Genomic DNA, 19,103 nt, shown 5'->3' with positions numbered 1-19,103 from the left:
TTTATTTATTTATTTATTTATTTATTATTTTTTTTAGCTGCGGTTTGTGCAGTGATTATCGTATTTGAACTGTTTTATCAGTTTCACCTGATGATCACTAACTTTATAATATTATTTCAATTTTAATTTTAACCGACACCATCCCTTATCAGTCGGTCTTTATTTTGCCCTTTCGCCAAACTTCTTGCTCCATTCTATGGTGGATGTACTTGTATGTGTGTTCATTTAATTTGATATTGTTACTTTCTCCCATCTTGTAACTTCGTATCGTATTACGTTTCTTCATTTAAATTAATGAAAATTTTCAGTCTTAAGGACATTCCTTTTTTGATTTTGAGCAAACACTGAGCTTCGTTGTGCTTGTGAACGTTTGGCTACTAAAATGCTATTGGCTACATAAATTGTATAATGTATATATTTTTGAAAAATTACAAATTCAAGAATATTCAAATATTTTCATTTACCATCTTCCTCAAGTTTGTTAAAAATTTACCTAAATGTAAGTGGTTAAGGGGAAATTGTTGAATTTTATATACTGCATATATATTGATTTTGGCTCAGGTCAATGTGTTGTCCTTGCGACTTATGGCCATCTCATTTTCCTGAATTCTGCAAAACAACATTTTGATTGAAAGTGAAAGTAAGTAATTGTTTTTGAACATTAAATCCTGAATACCAATTTCCTCCAAAATTACATCAAAACTTGCAATATCGTTGCAATCTGCACATTGCTTATCATCTGATTATGTATATAACCTTCACCTACATTTGTATAATAAGAATTAAAAAAAGACAGGAATTACGTATCTATGTTACTTGTTACATCAGAGATAGATAGTGTGTTTCATTTGTCTTCAAATTTCAGGCAACAAGATCGTATTTTTTAACTGTGAACAAGCGAGCGTTGCCGTGAGGACGCCTGTAGTTACCACTGAAATTACCTTTTGCAAATGGAGTGAGATATCTGTTAACTTTTTAATTTTAGAACAATTGATTTCAAGGTGACAATCAAGGCGACAACCGAACGTGATTTAGTATATATAACGCATGTATGTAAGTCGGAAATAGCAGAAAGTGTATCTTCTAGCTTCAAAAACCTTTCTTTCAGAATTAAAAAAAACGCAGTTGACCATCAACCTTTCTATCTTTCTCATGTTTTCCAAATATTACCATGACAAGCCACAACTGAAGCAGCTATTAGACTCGTCATCATTGCTTTAGCTGTACAGTATATTCATAGCGCATATAAACAAGTGCTTCTTTGAGGACTTCCGGTATGGAATTTGGACCCCAAACGATGTGCACCCACTTATGTTAGACTCACGTGAGTTGATATTTTACATATTGTTTCGTGTTCGTGGTGTACTCGCTTCGTCAACCAGGAAGGACAATTTTGGTTTGTGAGAGATACCGCTTAGTTGTCAACAAAACGTGCGTAGTATCAAGTTTTCAATTAGTCTTTTCAAAAGCATCTATTTTCTGTTATCTACTTATACGCTAGTAAGCAAAGGGGTAATTAAAGTAGGTTTAAGGTTTGATTAGATTATCATATTTGTGTCAGCTTTGTGCATCTATTTTGATATACAACCTTGTGATGCGGCCGTTGATACATGAAGGGAATTAAATATCGTCCCCCATCATATTGATGTTAGAGATTTCATTTCATTGTTTAACTTCCGAGAACTAGCCAATTTCTTTTCTACGGCAATACAGTATTTTTGGTACAATAGTCTCATTTATCTAAAAAGAAGGTTTCCCATATTTTTGCATTATTGTTATAAATAATATTGTCTGCCATGAACCCCACATCGTATCAAAGGCGAACCTTTGAATCGGAAAGTGCCGGAAGGCTCTTATAAAAACCCCGTTAGTGGCTTTTTTCCCGGTTTCATTGATGTAAAATACTTATCTTAATACAAGCGCAATAAAATGAACACTACTCCTATTTTGTAGTTTTATATACCGCCTCAATCCCTTTTGAAGATTGGTTGGCCAAGCATTTATTGTCAACTTTCTTGCTTTGTGAATAGGTATATGGCAGTGATTGTTTTTTGATGTAACTCTGTGACTCAGTAAATAATTATCATGAACGTTATCATAGTTAATGTCTACCAGTGTGGTTTAAACTGCAACCCGGATCCAACATTTGGTTAATTGTTTTCTATTGGAGGTATGAGCCCCTAATTACAATGTTTCAAAGAAAAAAATTAAATTCAAGCTTTTTGAGTACCTTCCCTGGTACCAGGTCGTACTACTGCTGTTTCTGTACGATAGGCGTTTAAACTATGTTGATCGCTGTAAGGTGAGGAAGATCTATTTGAAACCAACGTCAAAATTTTCTCCCTAAAAGCCTGCACTTACGACGTTAGCTCAAATTAGCAAATTCGACCCAATTTATTTTTGTTGTGACAATATGGCAAGGTGTATTTTTTATTATCTAAGAAGATAAGTTAATATCTTCTAATTTAAACTCCCTACAGGTGCATATGTATTCAACGGAAATATGTTGTCAAAGATTAATCCAGAATACAGAATGAATGTTTTGACATGCTCAAACATAATTTATTCAGCAGGTATTTGTTGGCCTAATTGTAAGGACAAAAACGATAAGAATGTTAGCATATGAGTTCTCTGTTGTGCAGTGATTAGATAATATATCTACAGGTTATTCAAATACATATGCAGTGGTTTGTAAATATAGTGATACCCAAATATCACTTATGATAATATTTAAAGTCATAATAACTCTTCGTTTTGGCCAAAAATTGGATTTCCTGGAGTAAACGGCAATTTTCCCGTACTTACCAATGATCAACAACCCCATTCCTGCATTCAAAGTTAGTCTAGGGTTTTTTCCTAAAAGCTTGGTTTTTTGTTAAAATCTCTTAAGGGATTTTAACTGACGGGGCCCTATCTGACATTGCATAGTCATGCGATATTGAGCTGGGTTTTCTGGTGACCTACTTAAAACCGCGGGAAAAGCAGACAACAACAACACTTTATTACAATAAAATAAGATTCATACGAAATAATCGTCTTATTGCTCAAAATGCATTTATATCAACAATGTGTGCCGTTCTGGGCCTTTTGTTATCCGACGCACTGTACAAAAACTCGCAACTTACGTCTGAGGATTGCATCATGCGCCTGCTATATCTTATCCCGCCAGATGTCATTTGGTCTCGAATGAACGCGAGAATCCGCGTGACACGCCAATATCCACGCCAGTATCCTTGGATACGGATGCCTTGACGACCGGGAAGAAAGGTATCGAAAGCCCTATTGACAAGCACAGTCTGTTTTTTTTTTTTTTTTTTTTTTTTTTTTTACTACAATAACAGCCGTTTTAGTGGTGAAATGCAATATAATATTTTTTCATGCGTTGTTTAGCATGTATTTCTTGCGGAATTTTGAATCACAAAGGAAGAGTTATTATTGCTTTAAGCTATTGTTAATATAAGCTTCTATATGAATTTTCAAATGTCTAAACGCCTTATATTTTTACACTCCATAAAAGCTTATTTTGAATCATTATTAAAAGGCAGCGTACCTGTTATCGTTATTCTGAGGGAGCCTTTAATGTAGAAAAGTATTTTAAGATTGTGATATCCCGTCAGGAAAAAATATTATACATAAAAACATAACTCTGCGGCCATTTTCTACTGTGAAGTGAACAAGGTGTACGTCATTCCCTATTTTGCACAGTACGCGTTTTTAACGGTCAAAACATACGATGCAGTGAATTATTAGCTATTTTTATTCAACTGCTACATTTGAATTGACACAAATATCCAGAATAGAATTCATTTACCCTGTACGTCTGTATAATGTTTTTTTCTCAAAAAAATTTATCGTTCATGTCTTATATGTCCTTTACGTCCTTTGTATCAGAGCGAATGGTCTGCATCTTCTTGAATTGATATAGATGATTCTAAAGATCGGTGGACGGTTTCATCGGTGTTGAGTCGCTACTGCATTACTACATCGCCCATTAAAAATAACAACAAAAAATCATATTTTATAGCAGGTTAATAAAACCACGTAAATGACACTCATGAGTAAACGTATCTTACACATGTACAATTGTCAATCTATGCATTTTATCATTTCAGCACGTTTTTTAACTTTGGAAAAATGTAAATATGACAAAAAGAAAAGGTACGCATCCACTTCACCCGGATAATAACTTTAATTGAATTTAATAGAAATGTGTATTTAATTTAAGCTAAATAAGCTAAATGATTAGGATATGAGAGAAAATGTATGCTGGAATATATGCCCTGTTTAAGAAAACATTAGAAAATATGTTAATCGGGTTAGTAGTTTTTCTTTTACAGTACCTTTTTTAGATACTTGCCACTTTGTCTCAAGTTATCAACCTGGTACATGTGCAAATTGCTTCAAAACAGCTGAAATTATCAATTAAATTCTGAAATCATACTGTAACATTTTCTAGATAATAAAGTAATTGCCAGTCCTCAAAATCAAAACGCCGCTTATGCGAATGTAGCGTACGGATCTCCACCGGATGTGAACCTTGCTCCAGCGGGGACAACGAATGTGTACGAGAGTTTAAGAATTTCTCAGCCAATCGAGAGAGGAACTACACCTTCCAAAGAGTCAACAAATCCACAAAAGTCTCAGGTCATCAGGCGGCTGCTCATAGCATTGGTGATAGTAGGAATATTATGTGCTGCACTGGTTGCTATTGTTGTTTGGTCACTTGCCTTAAACCCTAAGGGAATAGGCCAAGAACAAGATCTGAATAATGAGAGTTTGGTTTCATCAAGGAAAGCTTCAAATTGTAAGAAAACGACAGATGACGCACGATATTTAAAGTATTGTATGGAAATATTTGACAAATAATTTACCTACCATCTTGGTACTTCGTTAAGGCCCCGTCACACTTATTCGGAATCAGCAGAAATAAAAAAGAACCAGCCGGAATGAAGAATTTTCAAAATTCGTACTACATTCGGAGAGACATTTCAAGTTCACCTTAATTCTTGAAAGAATGCCTTTGGAATACTCAGAATACACTTGAATCCGCCTGGAATGATTCGTGAACACTTCGGCAGTATTAGCCTTCACATGCTGTTCGAATGTACTTGGAAAACTAAGAATATCGACAATGCTGTTAGAATGCAGTCAGAATATTAAGAATAGAATGTTTCGGTTGCTGTTGAAATGCCCTAAGAATGTTTAGAATGCACTCATAGTGCCGTTAGAATAAACTTAGAATGCCATTTGAAATTTCTCCACTTGGAATGCACTTCGAAAGTTTTGAGCAGAATGGGTAAAAATATTTGGAAAATTCACTCAGAATTTTTAGAATGCTCTTCGAATATCCAGGAACGTACAAAGAATTCATCTTTCCGACGGCATTCTTGCTCATTCCGCCTCTAGTGTGACGGGGCCTTTAACAATAATTCTATCATTTACAGTATGGTTTTTGCTATCTATTGATGATGTTGCTTTTAAGTGTCTGAAAACGTGAAGGGAAGGGGGAGGGGCTTCTCACTGAGAATGATAAGAATATCATATTTATTAATATTTGTGAGAGGATATCCACTTGAAATTTACACTTGAAATAATCAATACATTAAATATCAGTCCAAACTATTGGCGTGAAAAAGTGGGATTTGACTGTATGTATTTCAGTGACCGATCATTGCTTAAGCAAACCATGCAGAAATGGTGCCACGTGTGTGACCTCGGTGGCCTCGTTCCAATGTTTTTGTTCTTCCGGTTACCAAGGCACATATTGTGAAAACGGTAGGTAGCGAACATGTTAGGGAAATCACACCCATATACTTGCAGCAGCCATAACTGTATATGCGGGTACAATGAGAAACAAACGAGAACTATATCTACTGGTTATTCTCGACAATCCTATTAACTCAGTAACGTGATAAAGTGTTTCTTTCCAGATATAGATGAATGCTTGAATAGCCCATGTGCCATGGGCGCCACTTGTCGAAACAGTTATGGTGGATTTCACTGCAGTTGCTCACGTGGTTTTACTGGAACGTACTGCCAGCTAGGTAGGGTATTCGATAAACAATTATACAAAATTAAAACTAAATTGGACTTAAGTTAAAACGTGCATGTTTTTTTTTCGATTTTTGACCATTATATAAGACCCTTACACATTGTGCAGGGCGTTTTGGTAAAATAATACATGCGTTATTTGAATGGTTAGTGCATATTTTTCTTTTCCATCAAAAAAAAAAAATCTGGCATTATTTTCATTTGACCAAATATCTTGCAATTTTAGAAATCAGTGAATGTTCCAGTCGTCCTTGCCAGAATGGTGGGACATGTGTTGACATGGTGAATTCTTATCAATGTTTGTGTTCTGCCGGGTACTACGGGACAAACTGCCAAGGTGAGACTTGAAATTATATGAACAAATATGTTTGGAATATGATAGCTATGATTTGAAACCCATATATAAAAATAATTCATTTTATGAATTGCATACGTGATAAAGGACAATAAATGTAACAACATGATAACAAAAATCACCATATTTATTAAAGAAGTAGATCACTGTCGCAGCCGACCATGTCAGAATGGTGCCATTTGTAGGAATGCAACTTTCACGTATTCCTGCAGCTGTCCTTCCAGATATACAGGCAAGAATTGTGAATCAGGTAAGCCGTGTACAAAAAACGACATACATGAACATATGACTCGATATAACTAAACTGTAGCAGATGTTATTCTGACGCAAATGGAAAATAATAAAATTTTGAAGGAATACTGTGTAAAATACCGAATGATAAAACAACATAATTCAGTCATATCATGACAGAATTTAACCCACAAAAAAGAAACAAAGAAAAAGGGACAAAGCAGCGATGAATGGCTCATAAATTAAATACTCTCTCTTTAAAATGTTTTGTTTGAACATTCCAGCTTTAGTGTCCAGTCACACGTACCGTCTTGTTGGAATAAATATCGGTGGTGCATACGGTGGAAGAGTTGAAGTGTATTATAATGGAGTGTGGGGAACTGTTTGTGATGACGGCTGGGGTAACACAGATGCCAAAGTTTTCTGCAAGTCCTTAGGTCTTTCCTATTCCAGAGCACTTGGCATACAAAATGCGTATTTTGGGCCAGGCAAAGGAAAAATTTGGTTGGACGACATCGCCTGCAAAGGATCCGAATCCAACATTGGATCGTGTAGACACAGCGGCTGGGGAAATGAAAACTGTGTTCACGGTGAAGACGCTGGCGTTCTTTGTGTTTGATGATGCATCTTAGAACGAATTATTTAGAAACTCATTCAGCTTAGTCAGTCGTCTACTGAACCTTATACAGGGGCCGGGGAGAGAAAAGTACCATATATAGTGACACAATATTACTTTCACAGATGATTATTTAATCTTTTTTTTTTTTTTGTAATTTGTTGATATTTGCGCATGTCAACAAAATAAACGTCATCACAGTTTTACAGACCGGTGTTTCACTTTACACGTACAATGTTATATCACTGTTGAAATGTTGTAGTACAGACTACACGTGACCTTATAATGGACACCATATCCTTCGGGACATTAATACAGTAGGCTATATTGGTCCAGCCTTGGTAGACACTCTGGATTAGAGAGTGAATATTATGTTTCATCCGATAGCGCGATTTCACATAAGAGGAAAAATTGATAATTCTAATATTGTAAATGCAAAGCAATAATCAAATGGTCAGACGTTGTGACCGGTGCCATTAATCTTCAACAAGGAAATTAATTTCAATGACCCACTAAGCTTGTCAAATGGAGAGATAAGAAATCACAGATCTTCGTGGTTCAGTGATGCGTTCTCCAACTCTCTCCCCGGTGGTTTCGGTGCCCCCTGTAACCAGTTACCTGACCAGCACATTTTTTTTAAATTCTTCTTTTTAAGGCGTCTCACCGCGGCTCCTCCAAGTATACTTTAGTAAACCTGTTATTGTCTGGAATGAGAAATAATATTCAATCACAGATTGTTGACTGATATTTAGTTTTTGAGACAGTTTGAAAAAGCATTGAAAGTTTTGTGGTAAGTGTTTTCAATTCGTATTATTATCTTAGTAGTTTTTAGTTAAGTTTAGAGTAAAATTGCATCCTTTTGGTATAGCATAGGGCTATATCTTAAGCAGTGCACATAATTGTCAACTGCGTTGATATATTTGTAGTGGAAAGCTATTTATAATGAATTCATTATGTCTTCCAAGTTATAGTTTAAAATGTACCTATAAGTATTTGGTTAAGGGGAAACTCTTGAAAATTTCGGAAAATACTATTTACCTACACCTACATAGAAACTACTATAATGAGTGTTTTTTTTCGATTTCAATAAATTCTAAAGAAAAATATTAAACCGACGCTGATGTTGTTTTTATTATGTTTGACTGAAGTATCGTATTTCAAATTTGTTTTCTATGGTTCTTGACTTGTCAACCGATTAAAGTGACAAGCGACCCTGTATCAGTGTGTATGACGTAACGCCAATGAGGCCATGAAATAGCAATAAATGGATAGTCCAGTGTTGATGAAATTGGGGCCCTGATCAATAAATGTTAATTGAAAACAGCTGTTGCACTAGTTTTCATTCACATTGCTGTAGTTGTATGTTTTGGTTACTCAATTAACATAACCGATGGCAAATAATTTGACATCCCTGTATGCTAAGTTACGTATTGCTGTACAATCTTGAGGAATTCGTTTGAGTGTGATTCTTGAGATTATCAATATTTTGGGGATTGTTGGCACAGACACTGTCTATATGAAAATAATCCAAAGGGGATAGGTCTGCAGGCCAAGGTTGGTTCACACCAAAGCCCATTATCATAACGGTTCCCACTGTTTCCTCGCTGAACTGTCTGAATATAGGGGGTAAAGCAGGGGGTAAAAGAATTGACATGTCTTTGTGGTTAATAATTTTTTAAGCCAGATATTAACCAATCAAGCAGTTAGTCAATCAGTCACTCGGGTGCCGTTCTTGGTTCAAGAGTTGACGACGATGGAACACCAAGTCCTTCAGCCACGTGGTTTTTCTGCACGGTTGTTGGCCGTTCCTGCCCAGTCTCTGATGTTGCTTATTCAAGTACGTCTTGGTCGTCCGGGTCTCAGCCTTTCGCTGCTGTCGTCTTGGAGAACAAGTTTTTTTAACGGAGTCTTAATTGACAGATATGCCGCTGTGTGCTACTCTAAACTTACGCTGACATGGGAATGGCTAGATCAGTGAATTTTGTTATTCAATGCGATTGCAGTGTATGTTGAGGTTATGTCTTCACCTCTGTTTGTTTGTTGGGGTGAGGTCGTTACTGGATCGAACAGATCTGTAAAGACCAGGCACACATTATGAGGTCGGACAACCTTGACCTTCACCTTTGTAATCGTGTTGTTTTGTCCCATATTTTTTCATGCCACGTGATGTGATCGCCCGGGAGGACAGGTGAAACAGACAAGTACTTAGTAGAAGTTGGCACATAATCTGGTCAAACGTGTTGTTTTTTCAATGAATACACTGAAAAACGAAAATAAAATAATATCAGGACCTGACTTCATAGTCAATGTAGGTCCGATTTGCGAGTAAGACACCAAGATAAATAAGCCACCACTCTTAGATGCAAACGTTTTGCAATGCCATGTATTTTTCTCGTCACGCTGACGCTTGGCTGTCACTATGGTTCTTACTGTATTCTCTTTGTTGTGCTGTGACCGCAGCTTTAGAAATAAGTAAGGAAGAGCTTACTATCATTGGGCCATTGATAGCTTTGACTCATAGTCATATATCGTGGAATAATTTTACATGGCAATCGTATATTGTTGACCGAGGGGTCATTCCAAAAATACCTGCCCAATGGCACGGCTCCATTTCATAAAGCCCGTTCAATGCTACATTAAAAGCGAGCAATTTATCGTGGAATTCTACCGATGTGGAGTGGGATTTACAAATGGTGAATGGGATGTGTAGTGTAAGTGGAGCGAGTTCGAGTGTGATTTGACGGCTGTCACTATCGTAATTTGAATTTTTAATGCGCCTGTGGGTTCGCCTTTTTGGCAAGCTCTCCCTATTTTATTGATTCTATGGGAACCTTTGGGGATTTAACGGCATCTGTTTTGAATACTTTAACCAATATCATATTTTCTTTTTGCTTTAAGGTATACTAGTACGGCATTGCAATATCGTTTTATGTAGTAATAAAGTTTATGCACCCGTTTTACATCATTCAGTAATTTTGCGACAATCGTTTTCTAACCAATCAAGGTGACAGCCGAGCGTGGTCACGTCCTGTGTTTGTTAGTGAACCAGGAAGTAATATTGCTTGGTTTCAACGAGGAAGTTATCGCGTTGTTGTCAACAAACGTCCGTAGGATTGCATTAGTAAAAATGGCTGTTTGAAAACACAACCTTGCAAAAGCTCTGGTAAGTACTGTAATTTTATTTGCCAAGTTTAGAATGTTTATGTATATACTTCTATAGATAATTTACCTCATTTCACAATTGCGCTACTATGGTGTTCCACGTTTATATACGCATCCTGCAACCACGGTTCATTTTACAACCGAATTTTGTACGTCACTGAAACGTGTTGAGAAACCAAAGAAATCTAAGAATTAAAGTAATTTGCGCTGTACATGTTCTCCTGTAATTAAGGCAGTCTTATGAAAAAACAGGTGGATGATTTATTTATGAGGTGGATGATAAGTTCACAACAACTTCATTCCCGATGCTTAACTATAATCTAGGACATCACCATTACTCTCGTTTAACGCCCTGGTCCAGCTGAAATCCGCTTTTAGCATTGAAGCGTTGAACAAAATATAAACATGTCCATCTCACGACTCCATGTGCTAAAGGCAATGTTGTATTTCGGGGTCCATCCTATTTTCCAGAATAAAAAGAAAGCGACAAAAAGTAAACCTATGGTACAAATGTTCTTTGAATATTGTGAAGTGCGTCGTTGTTTGCAATATGCGTCAAACTTTGCATGATGTGTAAATACAACGCTTTATTTTTCCACAGCTCTTGAATTTCGAAGAAAGTAAACATGGCAGGCAGAAGAGGTATGCATCCAGGGATTTAAGAGTAATTTAATTAATTTGTATAGATAACAGTTGATTATATAAATCTGTTTTAATTTTAAGCTATAAAAATTAATATGTTAAGGGAGATGTACTTGCAGAAATGTTTGCCCAGTGTTACATTTAATATTTTACTTCTTTATTTGGGTGTGACCTAGATATTCATGTGATCTGAGAAAACCACAAATATTTTAATCTAAAAATTTTAATGTAAAAAATTAAAAATTTTAATTTAAAATGTGTACACTGCTTACAAATTAAACAATGAAGTTTTCGATTCCATGGAGAAATCATGTTAAAGCTACTTTTAGGTATCGAGTTATTTACTATTCCTCAAAACCAAGGTACCGCCTATCTAAACGCAACATATGGAACGTCATTAGATGTGGCTCTCACTCCAGAGGAAACAGCAAGTGTTTTCGAGAGTTTAAGAACGCTTCATCCAACCGACAATGCCGATGATCCCAATATCAATATTACACAGCCACCAAAGATTAAATTCAATAAACGGTTACAAATAGCACTGGTGTTAGTGGGAATCATATATGCTGCACTGGTTGCTGTTGTTGTATGGTCGCTTGTGCATACCCAAGAGGAAAAAAGTGAGCAACTCACCCATAATTTTGAAAGTTTGGTTTCAGCAAACAATGGTTCAAATGGTAATTAAACGAAGGAAGACACTTGGTATTATATTGTTACTCTGCTTGAATATGGTGAAAAGATAAAAAAAAAAAAAAATGCCAATCTACTCAAAGTGAAAATCCAACTTTAAAAAGATGATTAATAATCAGACAGTCGAAAATGTAGGCATGGCATAATCTAATGCGATGTGGCTTAATACATGTTTTTTTTTATTTCAGTGGCCAACCATTGCCTAAGCAATCCTTGCAAAAATGGTGCCACGTGCGAGAACTCTGTGGCCTCGTTCATGTGTTCATGCTCTTCCGGTTTCCAAGGCACATGGTGTGAAAATGGTAGGTACCATTCATACTGGTGAGCCTGAGTAATTTGAATGTCCCGGTACACCGGTTTTGCATTATTTTTTTATTACAAATCTATGTGAAACTTCATTAATACAATTTTGCACTTTTAAGTTGATAGGGTGATGTTTTGAACACATCAAAAACTTTTTTCTTTACCTTTGTAAGGCAATATGGTTATCCAGAATGTAGTAATCATTACAAGTTTAGTATTATTAAAGGGATAATAACTCTTCGTATGAGATCTATATTTCACAATAAAAACATTGTGAACAACTCATAGAAATATAATATATTCTGTTTTACCACAAAAACGGCAGTTATAGCTATTATTCTGATATCTGAGCTTGTCTTTAGACCACGTGACCCTACATTGATGGCTATACTCTGTTAAAATCTCTTACATTTTAACAAAAAACCAAACTTTTTAGAAAAAAACCAGGGACTGACTTTGAATGTAAAAATGGTTTGATTAACTACTGGTAAGTATGGGAAAATTGTTGTTTACTCCAGGAAAATTAATTTTTTGGCCGAAACGAAGAGTTGTTATCCCTTTAATGGATTGAAAATGTATAAAAAACAGAAATTTTCTGTTAAAAGTATTTTTTTTTGTTTTTGTTTTTTCTTTCTTTGTAGATATAAATGAATGCATAAACAACCCATGTTCCAGGGGCGCTACGTGTAGAAATAATAACGGCAGTTTTGACTGCGATTGCCCTCCTGGTTTTACTGGCACATTATGTCAACTTGGTATGCTACAATTGGACAGGAAAGCATGTGAAGGGAAAATTTTAATTTTGTTATCTCTCGTATTAAATTCTTTAAATAACAAAGTCAGTAGACGGTTATCCATGTTATTTATAGGATGTTTTGTTTTTACGACCATATAATATTGCCCGTTTACCAGTTCACATTAGTCTTTACTATTAAATTTATAGAAATCAGTGAATGTTCCAGTCGTCCTTGTCAGAATGGTGGGACGTGTGTTGACATGGTGAATTCCTATCGATGTTGAATTCCTATCGGGACTAACTGCCAAGGTAAGAGTCAAACGTTCTTCCTGTGCCTTTATTTCAAATATCATAATGAACAAACCTTCTGATAATTATTTTTCCAAGCTATTAAGAACATTAATTGATCATGTGGAGAAAGTGCTTTTTTTATGAACAAAACCGAAATCAGAGGACTGTTTGGTTATTAAAAATTCTTCAATAATTATAAGTATAAAACACGGTTTAATGAAAACTAATTTATTAAAGCTGGTTATTACCTCTAATTGATATTTTGTAGAAATTATAGTATTAAACACGCAAAATTGCAAACGTACCTAGTTCTAGAAAGAGGGTCAGGCGTTTCGTTCCTGCGCTATGTTTTGTATTGCAGAGAAAGATTCCTGTCGCAGCCGTCCTTGCCAAAATGGCAAAACGTGCAAGAGTCATGCTATCACGTATTCTTGCAGCTGTCCCCGTGGATATACCGGACGTAATTGTGAAACAAGTAAGTGTTATTCCAAAAACTATATCATGAGCACTTTGATTACTACAATGGATATTATAAATATCACAATTCTGAACTTTGGGTAGAAACAAGCAACAATAATTTCATACCTTCACATGCGCAACTTCATATCTGTTTAATGACAAGGAAAAATACAATGAAGGTGGTTTAACAGTGGAATGCATTTTTATAATTTTCATATTCCAATAATTTTAAAATCGACGAAGTCACTGGTTTACATTCACATCACAAATGGTAGCCAATTTCCATACATTCCAAACATAACATACACAAATTATGACTATTTATGATTCCTATGATAAAGGTCATAACATTTCCATGACGGAAAATGATCATGTATATATATTTACAAACTTACAATAGTTCTATATTTTGATCTTATAGAAATAAGAGTATGCTCCAGTCATCCTTGTCAGAATGGTGGGACGTGTGTTGACGTGGTGAATTCGTATCGATGTTTGTGTCCTACTGTGTACTACGGGACAAACTGCCAAGGTAAGGTTTTGACGTTCTTTCTATGCCTTTATTTCAAGTATCATTAACAAACCTTCTTATTATCATTTTTCGTTATTTATAAATTCGTCAATAATTATAAATATAAAACACAGTTTAATGAAAACCATTTCTAAAGGCTTGTTATTACCTCAAATTATTTTGTAGAAATTTTTGCAAAATTGTATAAGTTGCCTAGTTCTAGAACGAGGCTCAGGCGTTCCGTTCCTGGGCTACGTTTTGTATTACAGAGAAGGATCCCTAGGTCACAGCCGTCCTTGCCAAAATGCCGCCGCGTGCAGGAGTCATGCTATCAGCTATTCTTGCAGCTGTCCCCATGGATATACCGGACGTAATTGTGAAACATGTAAGACTTACATCAATAACTACCTCATAAACACTTTAGTTTTTACTCTTTAATATATAGTATAAAACCAAAGAGCAGTTCTGAATTTTCGGTAGAAAAAAAGCAAAATACCATTTATTCAAAACGACCGACACCTTCATATCTGTTTGATGATGAGGTAAAAGTAAGCTGAAAGTGGTTAAACAGTGCGATGCATTTTTTTTTATAATATATATATATATAAAAAAAAAATCAATGAAGGCATTGGTTTACCTTTACATCGGAAATGGCAGTTAAATTCCATATATTCCAAACATAACATACAAAAAATGTGACTACCCCCCTCCCTGTATTTATGATCTCTATGATACAGGCCATAGCATTTCTGTAATGAAATCTAATCATGTTTATATATGTCTAAAGTGACCAACTACTGCCTGAGTTAGCCATGCAAAAATGGCGCCACGTGTGTGAACCTGGTGGGTTCGTTTCGGTGTTCTTGTACTTCTGGTTTCCAAGGCGCAAGGTGTGAAGCCGGTAAGTGCTATTCAAATCGTTTTTCCTCATGACATACAAAGATAGATTGATGAGCTCATTTGGAGGAAAACTGTTTCGGTCGACGTACGGGGGTTTTCCTATTGCACCCTAGACAGGAACCACGGCATCTACTCTTGTTGTCTTTCTTTCAGACCTTTACCTTATCAATTACATTTAAGAAAAGGTACATACTTTCAAGTAACATACAATCATGTATGAGTTAAAAACGGACTAATAAAAGGCAAAGACAATTAATTGAAATGAACTGCAAAATAAAGTGGAAGGTGCAAATTTATTTTGTTTTTATACAGATCAAAACGAATGCTTGAACAACCCATGCACCAGTGGCTCCACCTGTCGAAACAGCTATGGCGGTTTTCACTGTGATTGCCCCTATGGTTTTCCAGACGCAAATTGCCAACTAGGTAGGACATCCTCTAAATAATTATATATGCAAATAAAAAAAGTTGGGTCATTTATTAATCTTTTATGCGTGGAGACTAAATGTTATGTAACATTTGGACAGTGATGTCATTCCACATACGGTGCAAAATAGAATGAAATTATTTTTGTTTGCAGGGTTATTCATCCATTACCGATGATATTACACACATACTTAAGAAAGTGTGCTCTAAAAAATTGAGCTGGTCACTGGTGGAGGGGGTTTGGATGTGGTTCACATATATACATCATACTGTTGCTCTGGCTGTACATGTACGTGGAGTAGCATTATCGTGCTAAAACATAAATAGGTGTCCATGGTCCCAAAAAATATTCCCGATATCATTCCTTAAGTTCCTTTCCAGTAATAAGATGTATGTGTCTGTGTTAAGGTTCCCTTTGACTACTTCCAGCTGGCCTACACCATAGTAGTCAATATATCCCATGGAGTGTGTAATGTGCACAAGATGCAGACAAATAGGAAGATACTTGTTACCAGCTGTACTCCTAACCCTTGCGCCTCCGTAAATCCTGACAACAGTATTATTGCCCAGTAATGTGCTGGTGTCCATGCCAGATTCCCGGTATACCATCTTTCACGCCGAAGACGGTTCGTTCCGGGCAGTAGTCATTGATTTCCTGACAGAAACCGTGCTCAAATAACGGTGATTGTGCACACGTCTTATGACGGTAAACATAGAAACATGGTTGTCCTGATCTTGTTAAATTTGTAGTCAAGTTATTAAATATCATGAAATGCTCTCTAAGTGAAAGGCGTATAAACATTCTCTCTTCTCTGGGTGTGGTTTACTTTGATCGACCTTACCCAGGCAATTAAAATTTTGTCAATGTGTCTGTTTGGTTATGATGTTGTCTAACCCTATCTGTGGTTCTCATGGAGCAACCCAATATCCTGGCAATTCGGCGGATCAAAATTTCCTCCTCTGTCAACTGCTTGGTAAAAAGATGTATCCCTCTAGGAAACGTATATCAAAATAATTGTTGATGGAATATTTCAATGGTTGCGCAAGGTACTAAGTAAGTCAATGTTCTGCTACTCATCAATTTACAGGACGATCAGCTGTCTAGCTGTTATGTTATGGAAAAATTAAACTATGGGTATTCTTGTAGCAATGTAAATAATTGAGGCAGGGTTGACATTTTACTGCTTGGGGAGGATATCTTGCAATGCCGGAAATTAGTGAATGTTCTAGCCATGATATAGAGTATATGTTCTGGCAAGTTATCATATTTATAAAATGAATTATATATGTACATCTATCTGTAAGACAGGGGCTACCTTAATTTTTTTTTATTAAGACGATTTCTCGGTAAAACTGGATCGCTATTTAAAGAAGTATAACTCGCTGAACTCATATGCACTACCGTTGTTGACAACGCTAGTGAATTTAACCATAGTTTGAATTCTTGCAGTTTTTGTTACAGAAGGATATCAATGTCGCAGCCGTCCCTGCCAAAATGGTGCCACTTGCTTGAGTTATGCTAACACCTTTTCCTGTAGCTGTCGTTCTGGATACACCGGCAGATACTGTGAATCAGGTTAAGGCAGTGTGATGAAATAATTTATTGATACATGTTTTTTCGTCAGACTGCAGATAAAAAGAAATTTAGTGCTGATGTAAATAGACTTCAATTATAAGTGACTTATAAATATTAACATGCTGTACAACATTTATATTTAAAAACTATACTTCAATCATGTTTTGATATAATGGATCCTATCTGAAATATTTGTTCTCTAAACAGGTTTTGTTTGAAAATTCCAGCTTTTTATCAACGTCATCTGTACCGTATTGTTGGAATAAATATCAATGAAACATACGGTGGCAGAGTTGAAGTGAATCATGATGGAGTTTGGGGAACAGTTTGTGATGACTACTGGGATAATACTGATGCCAAAGTTTTCTGCAAGTCTGTAAATCTTCCCTATTCCAACGCAGTTGCCGCACTAAGCGCCTATTTCGGACAAGGTAGTGGACGCATATGGTTGGACGATGTCAGTTGCTCAGGATTAGAACCCGATATTGGATCTTGTAGACATAGCGGTTGGGGAAATCAGAACTGTGATCACAGTGAAGACGCCGGCGTTCTTTGCCTTTGATGATGCATCTTAGAATTGTCTATATTGAAAAACGTCGCCTCCATTCTTGTCAATGGCTTACTGAACCTTATACAGGTGGTGAGAAAAGTAACATATCCGAACTCTATTGCTTTCACAATTGTTGATGTTTTATTTAATTTTGTAATTTGCTTATATTTGGTCATGCCAAGAAAATACCTGCACCGCAAATTTACAGACCAGTGTTTCACCTTACATATTCAATGTTATATCAGTCTTGATAGGTTGTAGGACAGACACGTGACCTTATAATGGCCACCATATCCTTTTGGACATTGACTCTTGAAGGTACAGTAGGCTATGCTGGTAAAGTAGCCTATATTGGTCCAGCCATGAAAGACACTTTGGAAAAGAGAAAAAATGTTCTGATTCATCCAGTAGCGACATTTCACATAAGAGGAGACAAAGATAAGTGTTGTAAATACAAAGCAATAGCAGAACAGACGTTATGATGGGTGTCATTTATCTGCTAGAAGGAAATTAGTCTCAGTGATCCAATGAACTGGTCAAGTGGAGAGTTAAGAAATCACAGATCTTCGTGGTTCAGTGATGGGTTCTCAAATATCTCCCCGATGGTTTCGGTGTCCCCTCTGACAAATTACGTGACCAGCACATTGTTTTATTTAATTCGTCTCACCGCGGCTCCTCCAAATCCGTTTTAGTAAACCTGTCATTGTCTGGAATGAGAAATAATATTCAATCACATATTATTGACTGATAATTAGTTTTAAAGACAAAAATTCGCATTAAATGTTTTAATGGTCAATGTTTTCAACGTATTATTATGTAAGTGGTTTTTAGTTAAGATTAGAGCATGAAGGCATCATTTTAGTATAGCATAGGGTTATCTCTTAAGCAGTGAACATAACTGTCAATTGCATTGAAATATTTGAAGTGAAATGCTATTTATTCAATTATAACGGATATTATTTACTTCATTTCTCCTTGGAAAATTGCTTGAATGAATATGTAAAATGTGGATAGCGCGGTAGCGTTCATTAAAATGTATTTTCAGTTACCATATTCCAAGATATAGTTTAGAATGTACCTATACCGGTATGTATTTGGGTAAGGGGAAACTGTTGAAAATTTCGGAAAATACTATTTACCTACATCTACATATAATCTAGTATGTTGAGTGTTATGTCGATTTCAATAAATTAGTTTAAAATACTAAACCGATATTGATGTTGTTTTTATTATGTTGGAATGAGGTAACGCATTCAACATTAGTTTTCTCTTGATTTATATATAGACCCAACAACCAATGAAATTGAAAAGCGACCCTGAATTAGTAGCATGTCGTAACAACAGTGGGAACGTGCAATGGCAATAAGAGGATAGTTAAGGTACAAGGTATTTTTATGTCATTCTGGTATTGCTTGTTAAAAATATCAATGAACACCACCACTCATCACCCTTTCTTTGATATTATTCACTAGTTGTGTTATTCTGGTATCATCTTGGGCACAGTATCATTAACACTGTTTAGCTCTATCATCTGGATAAAACTATCAATTAGATCAAATTGTCATCCTTTTGGCAAAATAATTTTACTTAAATGTTTCGAAAAT

General features: G+C 35.8%; 3 protein-coding genes across 5 annotated transcripts; all 3 read left to right on the top strand.

The window, feature by feature from the left end:
- Positions 1-1,294: 1,294 nt before the first annotated feature.
- Positions 1,295-8,522, top strand: LOC106164565 (uncharacterized). The gene is made up of 8 exons (XM_013542522.2): positions 1,295-1,431; positions 4,113-4,158; positions 4,457-4,804; positions 5,662-5,775; positions 5,931-6,044; positions 6,278-6,388; positions 6,543-6,656; positions 6,922-8,522. Exons 2-8 carry the CDS (start codon positions 4,143-4,145, stop codon positions 7,254-7,256), a joined length of 1,152 nt encoding a protein of 383 aa, XP_013397976.1. The 5' UTR covers positions 1,295-1,431; positions 4,113-4,142; the 3' UTR covers positions 7,257-8,522.
- A 1,750-nt stretch (positions 8,523-10,272) lies between these two features.
- LOC106164546 (uncharacterized) lies at positions 10,273-13,552 on the top strand. 3 transcript variants are annotated; one of them, XM_013542491.3, is made up of 6 exons: positions 10,278-10,416; positions 11,017-11,057; positions 11,387-11,677; positions 11,936-12,049; positions 12,692-12,805; positions 12,994-13,552. In XM_013542491.3, the coding sequence occupies exons 2-6, from the start codon at positions 11,042-11,044 to the stop codon at positions 13,068-13,070; spliced, it is 612 nt and encodes a 203-aa protein (XP_013397945.2). In that variant the 5' UTR covers positions 10,278-10,416; positions 11,017-11,041; the 3' UTR covers positions 13,071-13,552. The 3 variants fall into 3 exon arrangements, with proteins under 3 accessions (XP_086854482.1, XP_086854481.1, XP_013397945.2); XM_086998356.1 differs by having other exon boundaries at positions 10,273-10,416; positions 11,420-11,677; positions 12,692-13,552; XM_086998355.1 differs by having other exon boundaries at positions 10,275-10,416; positions 12,692-13,552.
- LOC106164547 (uncharacterized) lies at positions 13,472-19,028 on the top strand. Its single transcript, XM_086998557.1, is given in 6 exon segments — positions 13,472-13,552; positions 13,990-14,068; positions 14,835-14,948; positions 15,260-15,373; positions 16,836-16,949; positions 17,177-19,028. Coding segments are annotated over 6 exon segments (837 nt in total). The 3' UTR covers positions 17,512-19,028.
- Positions 19,029-19,103: the final 75 nt, after the last annotated feature.

The sequence above is a fragment of the Lingula anatina genome, unplaced genomic scaffold (assembly GCF_051362555.1).
Source record: "Lingula anatina isolate TDL-2025a unplaced genomic scaffold, LinAna3.0 unanchor82, whole genome shotgun sequence".
NCBI classification, from domain to species: domain Eukaryota; kingdom Metazoa; phylum Brachiopoda; class Lingulata; order Lingulida; family Lingulidae; genus Lingula; species Lingula anatina.
Note: the sequence above shows the minus strand (reverse complement) of the source record. Positions and strands in the feature narration are given on the sequence as shown.